Source organism: Meleagris gallopavo, chromosome 6 (genome assembly GCF_905368555.1).
Source record: "Meleagris gallopavo chromosome 6, MGAL_WU_HG_1.1, whole genome shotgun sequence".
NCBI classification, from domain to species: Eukaryota; Metazoa; Chordata; class Aves; order Galliformes; family Phasianidae; genus Meleagris; species Meleagris gallopavo.
The window spans coordinates 4,301,398-4,317,683 of record NC_139409.1 but is presented as its reverse complement, the minus strand read 5'-3'; the positions used below and the strand labels follow the sequence as shown (position 1 = coordinate 4,317,683).

At 41.1% G+C, this 16,286-nt stretch overlaps 1 protein-coding gene across 3 annotated transcripts in view; it reads right to left on the bottom strand.

The window, feature by feature from the left end:
- CRHR2 (corticotropin releasing hormone receptor 2) overlaps positions 1–16,286 on the bottom strand; it is a 130,693-nt gene that overhangs the window by 8,597 nt on the left and 105,810 nt on the right. For all 3 annotated transcript variants that reach the window (XM_085226939.1, XM_010712320.4, XM_003206922.5), the window contains 3 exons: positions 7,018–7,103; positions 3,927–4,062; positions 2,190–2,231 (listed from right to left, as the gene is read on the bottom strand). In XM_085226939.1, the coding sequence (XP_085083065.1) occupies positions 2,190–2,231; positions 3,927–4,062; positions 7,018–7,103 (264 nt within the window). The remainder of the gene's footprint in view (positions 1–2,189; positions 2,232–3,926; positions 4,063–7,017; positions 7,104–16,286) is intronic.

The window sequence follows — 16,286 nt, the reverse complement described above, 5'->3', positions numbered from 1 at the left end:
CTGCTGAGATACGGAAGTTAACAACAAGGAAAAGCTCTTTTACTATGCTAACCACCAAAGCCCTCATCTGTGCCTTCGGCTGGCAATTCAAAGGCCTTTCCCTTCGCAAGGAAGTAAGACACAGCATAATGGCAAAGTTTTGCAATGGGATGTGACGTGACCTTCAGAATGTGATGTGAGAAACATCATCTGTTTTTGGAATGCTTTCTGAGTGTGTGGAGATTTGGGGAGGATAGGCACTATTGCAAGGGAGAGGTTTTGTAACAGTGCACTATAAGATATAATCTTTTTCTGGGCAGAGGCACTGAAAACTCAAAAGTCTCTGGAATTTAATTGAATTTTCTACTTGTTTCTAAGCTTTGCAGATCTGAAGCTAGAACAGAGCATGTGACTTCACCCTTTCAAATCCTTATGATACTTTAAAATCATACTCATAGTACCATAACATGAGTCCACATTTCTTTTTCTCTTTTGAAAGAGAAAATGCTGCAATATTTAAGGAACTTAGCCTTAAGTTCTATCTCAAAAAAGCAGATATAATGGTTTAGCCAGTCAACCTGAATTAGCACAAGAGATGTAAACATATGGATACAGGGAAGATTTAGCTCACAACTTCAGCTGTTTGTAGGTGTCTGCATGGGAGCCAAATATCTAGGCAAGCATTAGAGTGAGTAGAGAGCTAGTCCATACTGTCAGTGAAGTCTAGAATTGCTTCAGTGAGCAAATCTATTGTAGACCATGCTGATGAGAAAGAGATTGTACTGGCCAGTTTGAAGTTGTTGCACAGAAACCCCACTGTATCCCCTTTGGTTTCCCACTGCCCACCCAGAAGGTGTGGATTTCTTACAGGTCATAAATCACATCTGGTAGAGCCACAGGGATGCCTCAAATACTTGACAGCCTCTCAAGTGACACTAGATACCCATATTTGGGGAAATGAATCAAGCCTCACATCACTCAAGTTGGGTATCTTAACCTTGAACTGACTACCAAAGAAGTGAAAAATGTAAATTGCAATGGTAGTGTGATATAACTGGGAAAATCACTGGTACAGAAATCCTTCCAGATCTGCTAGGTTGCTATCAAGGCATAGAGGACAAACATAAATAATTCATACTGCCGTGTCTGATTATGTCTGAACTTCCTAAAGTTGGAAGAGATGGGAAGTGGGCTCATGATCTTAGACAGAGAACTTCAGACTGCTGCAGTGAAGGAGCTATTTCAGCCAAAAGAGTGAAATCCTGGTATGAATTGCCTACTGGTCTTAGTTCTAGTTGGAAAAAAAAAAACAATAAAAAAACCAACCAACCCAAGCCAAAATATTGGTGAGATGGCTGAGATTCCAATAGCTGAGATATAGAAAAAGATAATAGAAAAACTGAAAGCAGCTGAGTGAGAAGCCATGCCCATTCTTTCTCATATTGGCACACAGGGAGTCAACAATGAAACCAAAGCCCAGCATCTATATATTATATACTGACACAGCAGGAGTAACTAAGAAATAAAATTGACTTCTGCAAAGGCCCAAACTTTAACTGGACAAAGAAGATGTGTTAATGCAGATAAATCAGACGCAGGCATTGCAACCACAGAAAAAAATGTAATTTTCTCAGACTTTAGGGTGTTAGTCAAACATTAAGAGTTATTAGTGAAACATTCCTTACATGAGTATTAGTCCCTAAAAGTAATCCAAAATAGCACAGTGACCTTGTTCCCAACCCTCTTCTTTGAGTACAGCAGGGATTGTTCATTCAGAGAGAACCTCACAGAAAAGCTCACTCACCTCAGCATGGCATTTCCTTTATAAAAAATGGGTCACCTGTAGCACAGTCCTTAACAAGAGCCCAGATGAGAAGTAATGCTTATTTATGCCCAGAAATCGTATTTGAAATTACTGAGAAAATTGAAAGAAGTCTTTAAATGAGGAAAAAATATATAATCTGAGAATATTTCTTTTCCTCTGCCCTTGCCTCCCAGTTGGAGCAGAATGGGTTAAAGCTTTCTGAACAAAGGACACTCACTAAGAGAGCTGGGAAATTCAGATGCACGTTAGCAGAAACTTCTCCAAGAAGAACAGACTGATGGGACTGCAGCCCCATGTGAAAACATCTCGTGTTGTACAAGCAAGCACTGAAGTAGGTTCCACCTCCTGAGAACTAATGGCACTGACAGCGGAGGACACTACTTACCTCACCGTTCAAGAAGCAGTAAAATACTGACACGAAGAAACCCTGGAAAGAACAGAAAACAGTCAATTATTCGGTATTTTAACACGCAGAACTGGGGGCTGTGTTTTATCCTGGTATCATCCTGAGCATAAACACAACCTTGTTGATGTCTTGATGATCCTCTTACAGCCAGACAAAATCTTTAGCCTACAATTTCATGAGATTCCAGGTATCTTGCAGCAAACTCTTAAAACATGAGAGCTACGACCCAGACACTGGTAGAGCAAATCATCCATACAGTTGTGCTAAAGCCTCTCTCCAGCTTCCAGCTGTCTCCCCCAAAATGGCAGAGCGGCAGAGCCCTTCACAGGTCATGCCTGCCAACTCAATGCAGATGTCTTACATACCACATAGGGTGTCAAATGGCCTCAGATGCTCCTGTGGGGGCAAGTGCATCACTGGATTGCTTACATTCAAGTGAGCTGCAGTGCTCTGAGGAATCTATTGACTGCACCTCTCTAATGACTGCAAAGATTGTAATGACTGTAATGTAAGATTAGATGACAACATGATGACATTTTCATTTTTAAACCCATGAGTAGAGTCCCATTTATTATGTTTTCAGCAATGGTCTGCAATTATTGTCACCATAAAGGAGATATTCACCATGCATCCTTTCTTATGTATGCCTTTGTAATGCTAACAATAAGACAAGCAGCGTAGCAGCTTTTGAGACACTGAGTAATACAGTTAATTTTAGGGAATGAAAAACGTGAGTTGATTCACTGTAAAGGTCTGAAATTCTTTTGTTTGTTGGTTAAAACTGTCACTTTCCTTTTTGATTTTCAATTTCCGGTTGGATGCTCTGTGCTTCAAAGCTAAACATGCAGTCAGCAAATACAGTAATCCAAAACTTTTGGTTTCCAGAGGCTTAGATTTGGCTTGACAGCCTGCGTGCTGTACATTTGGACTGAGATTCTGGGCATCCAGAGTGTTTGTGCCTGTAGATATCATAAGTAAAATATTACTAACAGCAACAATTCCACTCCCGTTGAAGAGGATCTTCAAGCAGAAGCAAGGTTATAGAACACACCTAAACAGAGGTAAGTGGCTGAACATAACTCAATGATCTCAGTCACCTTGCCTTTTTTTGGTATTTTTTTACCAGATTCAGAAAGCTGGGACAATTACCTTCCACTGTGTTTTACATACTGGCAGAAATCCTGTAAAATTCAATGGAAAGAGGAAATAGAGTACAACTACTCATAGAGTTGGTTAGTCTGGTGCTGCAGGAGAGCTGGAGTGGGAGCTGGGTAATATTTAAGACATCGTTAATGTCTTAATCAAGTATGCCCAACAGGCAGGAGCTGTTTTCCTTTGTTTTGGAAACATCTAGTTTAAATCTCAGCTCAATCTGTGAAGAGAGAGAGGCAGTTTGGAAGCGTGATTCATCATCCTCTCGCAGGCAATTCATGATGGGATGAAACATTATCTCTGTGCTGATTTGAGATGGGGCTGTAGCTATAGAGTGAACACAGTGCTGATAAGGGAGGTGAATCCCTCTGGACCACACCTGGGAGATCTCCACTCCATGAGATATGCTGTATACATCTATTAAGTAAGCATAAATAACAAAGCTGAGTTCTTTTCAACTGTAATTGTTTGCCATATAATTAATTGCTGTAAGATTCATGGTCGAAAAGCACTAAGAATCCTTTTAGCAGTAGCCAATACCCAAATATAAAATTGTCCTCCTACCTGAAAAGACTGCAGAAATGAATTGAAGTAGATGAAGACAATTTGGGAAATGTCATCTTCACCAGGGTTAACGAAGAAAAGCATGTATGTGATGCCTAGCAGAGGCAGAAGAACTAAAGTTGCCTTGACTGCCTTCCTGTTGGGAGAAAATAGAAACCACCAGTGAACACAGGAGAGAACCATGTTTGTTACCTGACATTATACCACTCTATAATCACACAGACCAAAAAAACCCAGTCCTTTAATGGGGAGCGGGCACAAGACTCAGAGCAATTCAGAGGGAAGTACCTACATTAGCTGGATGGGGAACTTAGGTGCCTGCTTAAGTTATTCAGCACCTCTACATGTTGAACATGGGGTAGTATGAAAGATGTCCTAAGACACAGCTATTCAGATCTGTCCAATATGTATAGTCACAAGAGAAAAGAACCATTTTCAGATAGACATTCACATGTAAAGTTCTGCCCAGTGTTTAACACGGGTGTTTGGAGTTAGGGAATACAAGTACTCCTAGTAGGTACCTCCATTTTCCACCAGAAAGAGCTGTGATGCAGTGGCACAGGCTGCCCAGGGAGGTGGTGGAGTCACCATCCCTGGAGGTGTTGTAGAGCCATGGAGATGTGGCACTGAAGGATGTGGGCATGGTGGGGATGGGCTGGTATTGGACTTGGTGCTCTTAGTGGTCTTTTCCAACTTTCAGGATTCTATGACTCTCAGCATTTTCTAAGGGCAGTAGTAGAGGTCTCTATTTGCATAATAGCCAAAGAACTTGAGCATTTGCCCAGGAGGACATCCAAGCTTTGGACACTTCTTGGCCTCCATTTACAGGAACAGGCCTGAGGTTCAAGACCAGCTTATTGTGGGACGAAAGGTGAAGGCTCTTGGAGTCCTCAGGCAAAGGGCAGCACAAGTTCAGCACAAAAGGCTGGATTGAGTTTAGCAGGGAGAAGGGAAAAAACATCAGCCTTCACTTTGAAACCATGAGAGAGCTTGTGAATTGTTTCTGACCAGTGCTTGATGACTAGAAGTGTCCTGGGAAAGCCTCTGTCTTTCAATCCTCTTTGTCCCCACAAACTGAAATCTTTTTTACACCCTTCTATCTCTCTCTACATCCTCCAGGCAGTTTCCGTCCTATCTCCGTGACAATTAGGCTGAAGCTTTGAGACTCTTTACAGGCCTAGTGAGTGAGCCCTTATACCTCAGGAGGATAATGTGATAAATCCTGCACCTGGCCAGGACAGCCAAGCAAGACCTGCCTTATGCCCACCTTTTGATTCTGTCTGGAGTGTAAATGCTCCCTCTCTGCAGCATCTGTATCCTCAACACAGTGGTTTAGGGCCATTTTACAATAACAAATATATGGTGCACATGGAAGCATAAGTTATTACTGATAGAATTATCAGAGGCTAATCTTTATTTTTGGGGCTATAACAGTGCCTTGGGACGCTACCAGCAGAACAACCTCATTGTGTAAAATACTTTACAAGCACATACAACACATTTTGCTAAGTCTCTGCAGATCTCTTACAGATAGTAAGACTGTAAGAGATGGATAAAGACAGGTAGGCAAGCAGGGGAGCACAAAAACACTACCAGTATCATGAGACAGCAATGGTCTTAACAAACTACCTGCCACACTGCCACACTATTTATTACTTGCTTAACGAATGTTAAGCAAGGCTTGCTCCAGCTTCCAGGAATCCAAAAGGTTTCTATTTCAGCTGTGAAATAGAAGATTCACCTACAGAGCTTGTAGTGGGGATATCATCTGTTCAAGGACAAAGGCAGTTACTTTAGATTGCTTCCAAATCTAATATCTCTAATCCCTGCCAACTGCAGCAGGGAGTACAGTATAATGAGATTTGAATTGGTGCTGGGTAGGTTGGTTGTTTTTTTTGGTGTACTTTTTTTTTTTTTAATGCTAACTTTAGTTTCATGGCATCAGCTCTGAGCATGAAAAAAGGCTATATTTTTTTCCCTTTCATTTCTCATAAAATGCACAAAGAAGAATGTCAGACCACTGCATTAATTTCACATTTGTCCCCAGACCCCAGACAGGAGTGAAAGAAAGGAACCAGGTAGGAAAACAAAATTCCATTCAGAACTGCCTCTGAAGTCAAGAGCAGGCTGATTTGAGGACATCAGCATTCAAGCCTCAGTTTGATACACTGAGATTTTATCTAGAAATGATGTTATGGACAATGTTACCCCACAAAAACAGTACTATTTCTCTGAGTGATAACCTGTCTGTCCATAAATGATCCAAAACACTGGCCCATTTGGCAAGACACTATAAATGGCGAGAGAGGAAAGGCACTCAGCTTTTCTTTTCCCAATTTTCTTTTGGGAGTGCTGGGGTCTGATATAAGTTCACAGCACTGCCAGAGGGGCCAGGCTGCCTTCCTTCTGCTGTTCTGGGCTAAACATCTCCATCCTTCTCTTTCTGCCACACAGTTTGGGAGGTGGCATGGTCAGCCAGCTCAGGGAACTGCTCTGCCTGAGAAGGCATCCCATAAACTGGCAGTTGATGGGTAGTGCTCTGATGCAGCCCACTGAGTGGTTACACTACTGCTGGTGCCAGCTGAAGGAAAGAGCACTAACAGCCCTCTGTCCCACACTCAGCACTAAAAAATATAATTAAACTCTACTGCACGTGCACAGTAATCAGCAGTGATACTGCTATTGATTACAGATATGATATGAATGCTTTGCAGGCCCTGTTTTTTTTTAAGCCCTGGCTCTGTTAGAATCTTACTATAAATGTAGATCTTAAGATGCACACACACACATGATTTATTGGGAAGTCTTGCTATTGCATTGTTCTGCATCTACAAAGCTGGAGGTTGGGATACAGAAGAGATCTAGAAGGGACTGAACACTTTTCCACTGATCCACCACATCAGCTGAATGAATGGTCTAACCCTCACTGTCATGACATATTTATATAATATAATAGATATCCTTGTGGGGCAAGAAGGATACCCTCCTGAGGTCATAGTGGCATCTGGAAAGACAAAGATGGGATGAGGACAGGACGGGCAAGGCAGTTCTTTGCTACCACACAAGGAGCAAGAAGCACCAGCTGACTTACCTGTACTGTATTGTTTCCGAAGTGGTTGAAGCTCTCAGCTTTGTCATTAAAATTCTAACTATGTTAAACAGAAATACAAAATTGATCTGGAAAAGAAGGAAGAGAGAGGAAAAAGTAAGATCAGTGAGTCAAACAGAGGCTTAAAGGATAAGATACACCTTAAAAGGCACATGCTGCAGTTCCAATCTGATCAAACCCAGCCTCCTGGCTTTATCACTGACTGCAGCAGTTACCAGAAATACCAGATAATGCAGCAAATACCCAACAGTTATTAATCCCTTCACAACAGAAATGAACAAAATGGATGGTCCCAGCAAGTAGCTTCATTTTCACGCCCCTTTACTCCTTCCGTGGGTGCCACAAGGAGATAAGGGTGGGCTTTGTTTGGCTCTTTGCACCTGACTCTGGCTCAGCTCACCCAGGTTCCCCGCATGGTGTATTTGGCAGCTCTGTGGTGTGCTGACATGGCTGGCTGTAAGGGCTAGGCAGGACTCCCCAGACCCAAAGTACAAGACTGCAGTGCAGAAATCCAAATATAAACCAGTCACACCGGACTCCCATTAGATTCAATGGGGTGTACTCATTGCACTCTACAAGAGACATTTAAAACAGAGCAGATGAATCCCACCTGCAAATACGTGGTGGTTGTTTTTTTTTTTTGCACTGTCTTTAAAGGTGAGACGATGGATTTATCATTTCCCTTTTTAATCTGCTGAGGCAGGTAATGATTATTTCCATTGCAACATCACTGCTGAGAATTGAGATTTGCTCTAATTGCTGTTTTTGCATATGCTAGCGAGTTTCTTATACAAGTTTCCTCCCAGTGTAAACAGGAAAGAGAAAAAAAAAAATTTGAAAAGAAGATTCTGAATTGTACACTCTGACCTGCAGAGGAATTTGGCACCTAGAAGCAAGTCGTGTGTTGCTTCCAGCACAAAGTAGGGAAAGCCTGCAACATCCTGATTTGTCTCAAATTTGTTGACAATGTGTTCTGATAGAAATGCAGTTATCTCTGGATTGCTGAGGTCACAACCTAAGCTTGTGAGAAAAGATATTTATCAACATATTTCTCTCTCATTTCCAGATTCTGAGGGCTCCTGGTATTCTGTAGTCTGTGAACAGAGCAATTCCTACTGACTTCCAACTATTTATGGGCACTGCAGCAGAGCTGCTAATATAAAGGTGTTCTCAAAATATGCTCTTTATTTTCCCCAATGAAATGCGATATATTTCCATGATTACAATATCTTGGCATCCATCAAAGCAGTCCCTGTGGTTACTGTAGTATTATTTATAACAAATGGTGCAGTAAGCACTCAATGGGAGACTGGCAGTGTAGGGAATCTTGTACATTAAATGCATGTTAAGTGAGATAGCAAAATGCTGCTCTGAGACCAAAATGTTGCTCTAAGACCACAATATTGCTCTAAGGGTTATGTGACATTTTAAAAAATGTTTTTCTTAGCAGAGCAGGGCCACAGGGAGTCCAAGAAATAAATAAAACAGCGCAGTTTGTATACGTGTTCTTACTAGAATTGTCTCTGTTGTATTTCAGAAATTGAAGTCAACTGTTTCTCACTTCAGTCATCAGAGACAGCTGCCTCAAATCACTGGTTTGATGTGCATCTTAAACTCTTCATATTTGTGACTGCATCGTCCTTCAGTAGCAACGTTTGGACTCTACTGAGGGGCAGGAGGTGGGGGTCTCCTTCACCCACAGAAAGAAAACCTTTGCCTCTGGAATTAAACTACCAAGTATTGTGCTTCTTCATCAGCTCAGAGTCAGGTTTGGGTCACTTCCATAGAGTAGGCAGAATAGGCATTGATCAAAAACTTGCCACCTTTGCAGTCATAATGGAAAGTGGTGGATGGAATTATAGGCTCTTAGGCAAGGGTAAGTTTCAAATATGAGGACTAATCACATGGGATTAACATGATGAACCGGACTGGAGAAAGCATTTCAAGTTTCAAGAGTTCTAGTTTGATGTGACATCAGGGAACAGAAATTAAATTGCCATAGGCTGCATCAGAAAGATTAGGATTTTTGATTTTCTTTGAAATTAAATTGTGTTGTGCGATTCGTCAGGTCCAGACGGAGAATTGTGAGCTGAAAATTTTGAGGGTTATTTCACCAGGGATACTCTTATTCTATATAAATCAATTTTTTATTCCCTCACTCCTTTCCCTAAGCTTCCCGATTCAAGGGCTGCTGAAAGAAACCAGTGCTGACATTCAGAAGAGATGTATTAATACTTCTCACCTAGACTTTCACGTGTGCTTGCCCCGATCCCTGGTGACAGTTGGCTTGCTTAGCTGGTTGGCAGCATTAATGCTGACTGGCAATGGAGGCCACGTCAAGTACAGAACTCAGCTACCAGGCATAAATGATGGCTTTGTCCAAGGAACTCGTGCACAGGTGAGGGCTACAAGTGGCACTAACACACATGACAGCAACAGCAACGGGAATGCAGATACAGCAGTGCTCAGTGTAAAAGGTTGCCCAGGTGTCAGAGGAAGGTCTGCTAGGGCCTTTTTACTGGCAGAGAGGAACAGTGAGGCCTGAACAGGTTTGGGGAAAAAATAGTGCTTGGGCTTGAAAGAGTCACCCACACAAAGTTCATCCATCCAAAGTGGTATTTCACATCATTTAGGGGCATCCCACCTGAGTTGGAATGGAGTGAAGGTGGCTGTACCTCCTGAGTGTCTGTGACACTATGCTATATGAAAGCTTCTAAAATGTTCAGTGGTGCCAACACCAAGGCTTCCTTTTTGCCTCCATTTGCATTTCATTGGGAGGTCTTTAAGAGCTGGAACGGGACAACATCAGAGTTCAGCAAGCAGAAAATTGCAGGACAAAAGATGCAAGAGGGTAACATTGAAATACTTTTTTTTCAGGTTTTGCCTACCAGAAGCACACTTGATTGTGTTCCATTGTAATGACTGCTATTAGAAGACCATTACAGAAGGACATGTGGCTCATTTGCACCTATTAGTAGCACTCAGAATTCTAACGTGAAGATAGATTTTCAACACGTAATCAGATGGATTTTATGATCCATTTGCCCGCGGTGGATCTCACATCACAGCTCACAGGGATGAAGTTAATTCACAGTTTGAGTTCATTCTGGAGAGAAGACAATCTGGGAATCAAACAGGGAACAGACTGCTGCACGTAACTTGAAGTGGAAATCTTTGAAGGGAAAATGGAGCTGTTTTCTCAGCTGGAGCAGAACCACATGTTTCTAGGGACTACCTGAATGACTCTGATTTAGAAGCATGGAACATCAAGTCAGTGGTGTTTATTCCGTATACATCTATGTATGCACACAGTAGCATCTCAAAGGAGAAAAGAGCTTACCACTGCAAAGTGAGTTTTCCTAGAGAAAAGCCTCTGTACCACATCCAACTAAGTACACAATTACCTCTTAAGGACTTTTTTTGTTATTACTGCAGTTCTGTGTCAACACATTAATTTCTCTCAGAACTGGGCAGCTCTAACAAAGCGCACACATCGATTCTGTTAATGGAGGCTGATGAATGGATATTTAAGAGAAGCAGTGATGACAGCCAGCACATCCTTTTTACTTATCTTTAATCTGATTTGATATTTTTATTCAGTTCTGTTTATATAACACATTTTCTGCTTCATAATGGAAAAGAGAGTTAAGGATTTTTCCCTTGATATGCACTGGCAGATAAAATCAATCCAAAGGCAAGATCCGGAATATAGCATAAAAGAACTTATTTCTTATTCTCTCACTGTTATTTGTGGTGTGCTAAGAATATCCTTATTGCTGGAATAAGACCCTCTCCAGTTACAGCTGGGAAAGAAGTAGCTTTCATTACTTGCCAAGACTTTGGAGGTTTCTTGTTTCCTTTCCCGAACTGGGATGAAAATTCCGAGCTCAAGAATAGTTTTATAAGCCAGTGATCCAGAAAGCACTTGGACCACCTGTTTTGGCAGATATTGATTTTAATCTGAATTTTTAAACCTGGAAGACCTTTTGAACCAAAATAAACTTTACAGTGAGAGATTTTGGTTATTAAAAACGTACAAAAAAACCCCTGAATTTCCTTCCACTCAAATTCCATTTCCAATTCCAATTCAGCTCCCTCAGAGATGAAATAGCCAAAATATTCCAAGCAGCACTACTCCAAAGAGTACAAAGGCTTCTTTGCAGTTTTCATTAAAATCAAGAACTTAAATGCAAAGTCGTTATGCTCTTCTTTTCTTTTGAGAGCTTAATAGGCAGCTTGCGTTTATTTTCATCATTTCTGTTGGGCTTCTTATTTTATGCTTCGCAGAAAGCTTGTATTTCTATGCTTCCCAGAATGCTTGCTCCTCCTCCTCACTCCCAGGAATGTAAATAATAATCTACTTAGCCTTTGCGTTTTTATGCAATGTGGTAAAATCCCCTCTAGGATTAAATACCCCAAATTGGCATCAAAGCAGTCATCTTAGCTGTCATCCTGACCTCAAATGAAGTCTGCCAGTTCGTGCCTCTTTTTAATTGTTCTATCACACTGTCCTGACACGATTCTCAGAGAGGCCTCTTATTACTGGAGTTCCCCTACTGGAGGTCACGGGCACTATAATGTCTTCTTTTGGCATGCAGCAAAGTGATGGAAAATGCATTCTGATCAGGAATAATGAGGTGTGATTAAGAGGAGCAAGACATAATACAGTGGATGGTTAGGAACAGGGAGTCAGTGGATGAGTCTCTCTAGGACAGCAGTGAAAGACCAATGCTTTGGGCAAGCACAGGAGGACTGCGTGCATCCTGAAGATTGTGTAGGATAGAATGGAGTTTTGGTGGGGAAAAGAGAAGGTGGTAGATGAGTGGCTAATTCCCTACCTAATGTCTTGTGTTACACATGAGCACACAGAGCCCTGTCTTCGTCTGTGCTTTGACCTAACATCAAATCCAACTCCAGCTGCAGTCTGGATGACACCAGCTACTGCTAGAGCCCTGCATCATACATCAGATGTCTAGTGCCTTTTTACCAATCTTATAGCCCTGTGATCCTCACACTACTCTTCCAGGACACCTGTCTCCCCTGAAATATGTCATATTCAAAATGTTTTGTTAAAGAAAAACACTGTAGGACTCTTACAAGTCAAGACACCCACCATGGGATCTCTAGTCACATAACTCAACAACGCTTCTCTCCAGCTGTTCCATTTGGCAAGCCAGGAACATACTGAATGTTGTAACACCAGGAAATAAATATGGTAGTAAAAACAACAATGGTACACAAACAAAAAAAAATCATAGGAAAACTAAAGTCATCAGCTTTTTAGAAAAAGCAAAAATGAAATGCATGCAGATGCATTAATAGATGCAGTGTTTCTTTATAGTAAGTGCTAATTCCATCCTGACCTGAATGGAACCATATCACAGAATCATAGAATGGCCTGGGTTGAAAAGGACCACAGTGCTCATCCAGTTCCAACCCCCTGCTGTGTGCAGGGTCACCAACCAGCAGACCAGGCTGCCCAGAGCCACATCCAGCCTGGCCTTGAATGCCTGCAGGGATGGGGCATCCACAGCCTCCTTGGGCAACCTGTTCCAGTGCATCACCACCCTCTGTGTGAAAAACTTCCTACATCTACTAATGATAGTCCCTCAACAACCAAATCACCCCCCATCACACTGAAGATGACCAAAATGATATGACAGCCTAAAACACTGGCATATTGCTGTGAATATTCACCTGGCAGTTGCTCAGGCTGCAGAGGCTCAAGGTGTTATCTGAACAGACTCAAGAGAGTCTTTCTTCAAAGGGTAACCATCCAACACAGATGATGAAATGTGATTTCCCAGCTTGAAAGGTTGCTGAATACAAGGAGACACCTGACAGGATGAATTTCAGATAGATTTTTCTGGGCAACTGCTTCTGGTCAAGTTTATCAGCTGTAGAACGTGTCTCACAAACAGAATTAGAAATTATAGAAAGAGACACTGTGAGAGTGGATGCATTGCTTTTTGTTCCTGAGGGCACTACTGACTCAAGAGCTGCAGAGCTTAAACATGAGGAAGAAAAAAATAGCAGTAATGACAGAATTGGTGATAAATTCTTGATGGCATTCAATTAAATTAGCATTTTATCTCCACCCTAAGGATATGTAGCTATGAGAGCATGCTTGCAAACCAGTGAAAATGATGATAAATGTCTTGTAAGAGAAACTCAGATATGTCACAAGTTTGCAAGGCATGAACTACAATCATCTTAGCATTGGAAGAACTATGAATTTGTAAAGAGAAGGAAATTAAAAAAAAAAAAATCAATAGGAAAACTAATCAACAATCCAATGCAAGCAGAAGTGAGAAAAGTCAATGGAAATTAACAAAATATTCAGAGAAGTAATTATATTAGTAATAAAGACGTTTGTGAAGAAGTAGGAGATGCTTTTCAGAGAAAGAAACCATGAAATGCATATAGATGCATACATAGATGCAGTGCTTCTGCAATTAAAGTGATAAACTAAGACACAGGATGGGAAAAAATACTGAGTCAAATCAAACAGCTATTATAAACTGCTGTATTGAAACATCCTTTGCACTAGTGGGAAATACCTTCTCAAGTAATTCGTTTAAATTGTTACTATTCCTTTACTTCTATTGGAAGATGGGTCATGTATGTCATGAACTTGATTATTCTAGCTTAGATAAATTAGTGGTAATATACAATCATTTGGTAATTGATGGTAATTACAATCATTAAAGGGGAGGAATGACCTGGTTTGTGAAGTCCTATGAAAGAGTGAGCATGGGGACATGGGAGATCCTACTGGCAGTCAGGTTCTGGAAGGAATTCAGCATTTCTCCAAAGGCTCCTTTAGAAATCTGGCTAAGTTTGGATGGAATAGCATCACATAAAAAATACAAGAATGAAAATGCAGGAATGTATAATCTGTTTTCTCAATGGAGAGAGGCCAGCAGTGGATTTATGCTATTCAGTGCAGACCTACAAAAGGGAACGAGGAGCAGGCTGACAGGATATTAAGCTACTCAGGATAGCAAAAATAAAAGCTGATTGCAAAGAGTTGTACAGGGACTCACACTACTAAGTGAATCATGACACACGAAATCACATGACATAAAGTTAAATGCAATGGGGAAGTAAAGCAATCTTAACTTCATATGAAGAGTTATGAGCTCTGGGTATTTTAATTAAAGAAATGAGCTAATTCCCTAAAAATCTCATCTCGGTTCCCTGTAGCACTCAAGAAAAGAAACAAAACTTGTTTGGAATTAGAAAGAAAGAAAATAAAACAGAGATGATGCTGCTACAAAAATCCATTGGCGTGGTTGAGTACTGTGGCAAACTTTGATCACGCCCCCCAAAAAAATCACAGCATGGGTGGGGTTGGAGGGGACCCTGAAGTCCACCCATCCCCTGCCTTAGGCTGATTGCCTCTCATCACCAAGTTACCCACAGCCCATCCAGCCTGGCCTGGGTTACCTCCAGGGATAGGCACCCACAGCTCTCTGGGCACCAATGCCAGTGCCTCACCGACTTCATAGGAGCGAATTTCTTCCTAAGGCCCAATCTAAATCTACCTTCTGTCAGTTTTAAACCCTTGTCCCATCACTACAGCCCCTGACAAAGCTTGCTTTCCCGTAGGCTCCTTTAAGTACTGCAAGGCTGCTATAAGGTATCTGCAGAGCCTTCTGTTCTCCAGGTTGAATAGCCCCAGCTTTCTCAGCACCAAATCCTAATCATTGCTAATTAGCACATCACAAAGACCACATGTCAGCTGTTTCCTGGTCAAGATCGTTCTAAGGGTGAGCCCATTTTCTTAAGGGCATTTCATTCTTCTACAGCATCCAGGGATCTCAAAGCACATTATGAAGGAAGAGATACATCATTAAGTTTGCTTTATGGTTGGAGAATCTGAGACCAAGAGTAGCAATATCACTTCATAAAAACCAAATAGCTGTTAAAGTTGAATGTAACGTTTGAAAAAATCCTAAATATTTGAAATGCCTGTTTGAAAAACTAAAAAAATAACAGTCTTAGCTCTGAGAAACATCACAGTGTGGTTCACATCTGGGGTCAGTTCACAACAGCTATTAATGAGAAAAAATGCAGCTCAGTTAGCCATCCCTGGAGCCTGTATGCTGAGGTTCTTCCTCCAGTCTTGCTGTGTTTTCATGATTCACCAGCTCTTTGACAGGAATTACATTTAAAATTGCATGTAACTAATGCATTTTTCTTAATAAATTCATGCTGACATTCAATTCCCTGGCATGCATTTCCAGCCCTTTGCCCCTTCTTTACTTTCTGACAGGGATGTACGATGAAAACTTGGTTATGCCATTCTGAGGAAAGATATCATAGTAATAACACTAAAAAATAACAATTAAAAAAAAATCCACTATTTTGAACAGAAAATAACCAACCATGTCATTTTCTGGTTTTATCAGAAATTGAATCTCAGAGCATTCGGTGCACTGAATGCTTCAGTCTCTCCTGGGATGTGTTGAAGCCAATGTGCACTCAGGAATTGAACAATGGAGAATGACTAAGGATGTTTTCTATTTCACAATCTTTGTCACAGGTTCCTAGGATCAGAATTCATATCCAGCTTCCTTTGTCTCTGAAACTGTTTTAATGCAGGTCAATGTTCAAGTTTTTTCTAAAGAAATCAATCAAACAAATGCCTTCTGCATTGTTCAAAGTCCTCGTACACTGAGACACAACAAAGTAATATGGTTTAACGATGAACTTCAGGACAGTCATCATGATCAAAAAGGCTTTATTCTCAGCCAACCTAAATTTTCCCCAGTAATGATCAGATCTCTTCCTTGGTGTTATGCTTTCTTGGACTGCAACAGTCCAGAGCATAGAGACAAATGAGAGATCAAAACCAGTGCAAATAACGTTTGACAGATTAAATCCCATCCTTTAAAGAGGCTCAGAATCTTTAAAAGCACTTTTCATCCCTCTGGAACAGAGAATATTTATCAACTCCAATCATATTGTACTGAAGGACATGGTTTGGTGGGAAATATTGGTGGTAGGTGGATGGTTGGACTGGGTGAACTCAGAGGTCTTTTCCAACCTTGGTGGTCCTATGATTCTGTATTGCCATGGGCTGGTATAATGATCCCTCTTAAAGAATACGATTCTGGTTTGCCTAACAAGTGACCAGAACTCAGCTGAATTGTACACTGAGCATTTGGCTCTCAACTAACCGAGAAAAACAATTATCTGCATTAGTTAAAGCTTCCTTCTCTGTGGGTGAAACCCATTTTAATGGC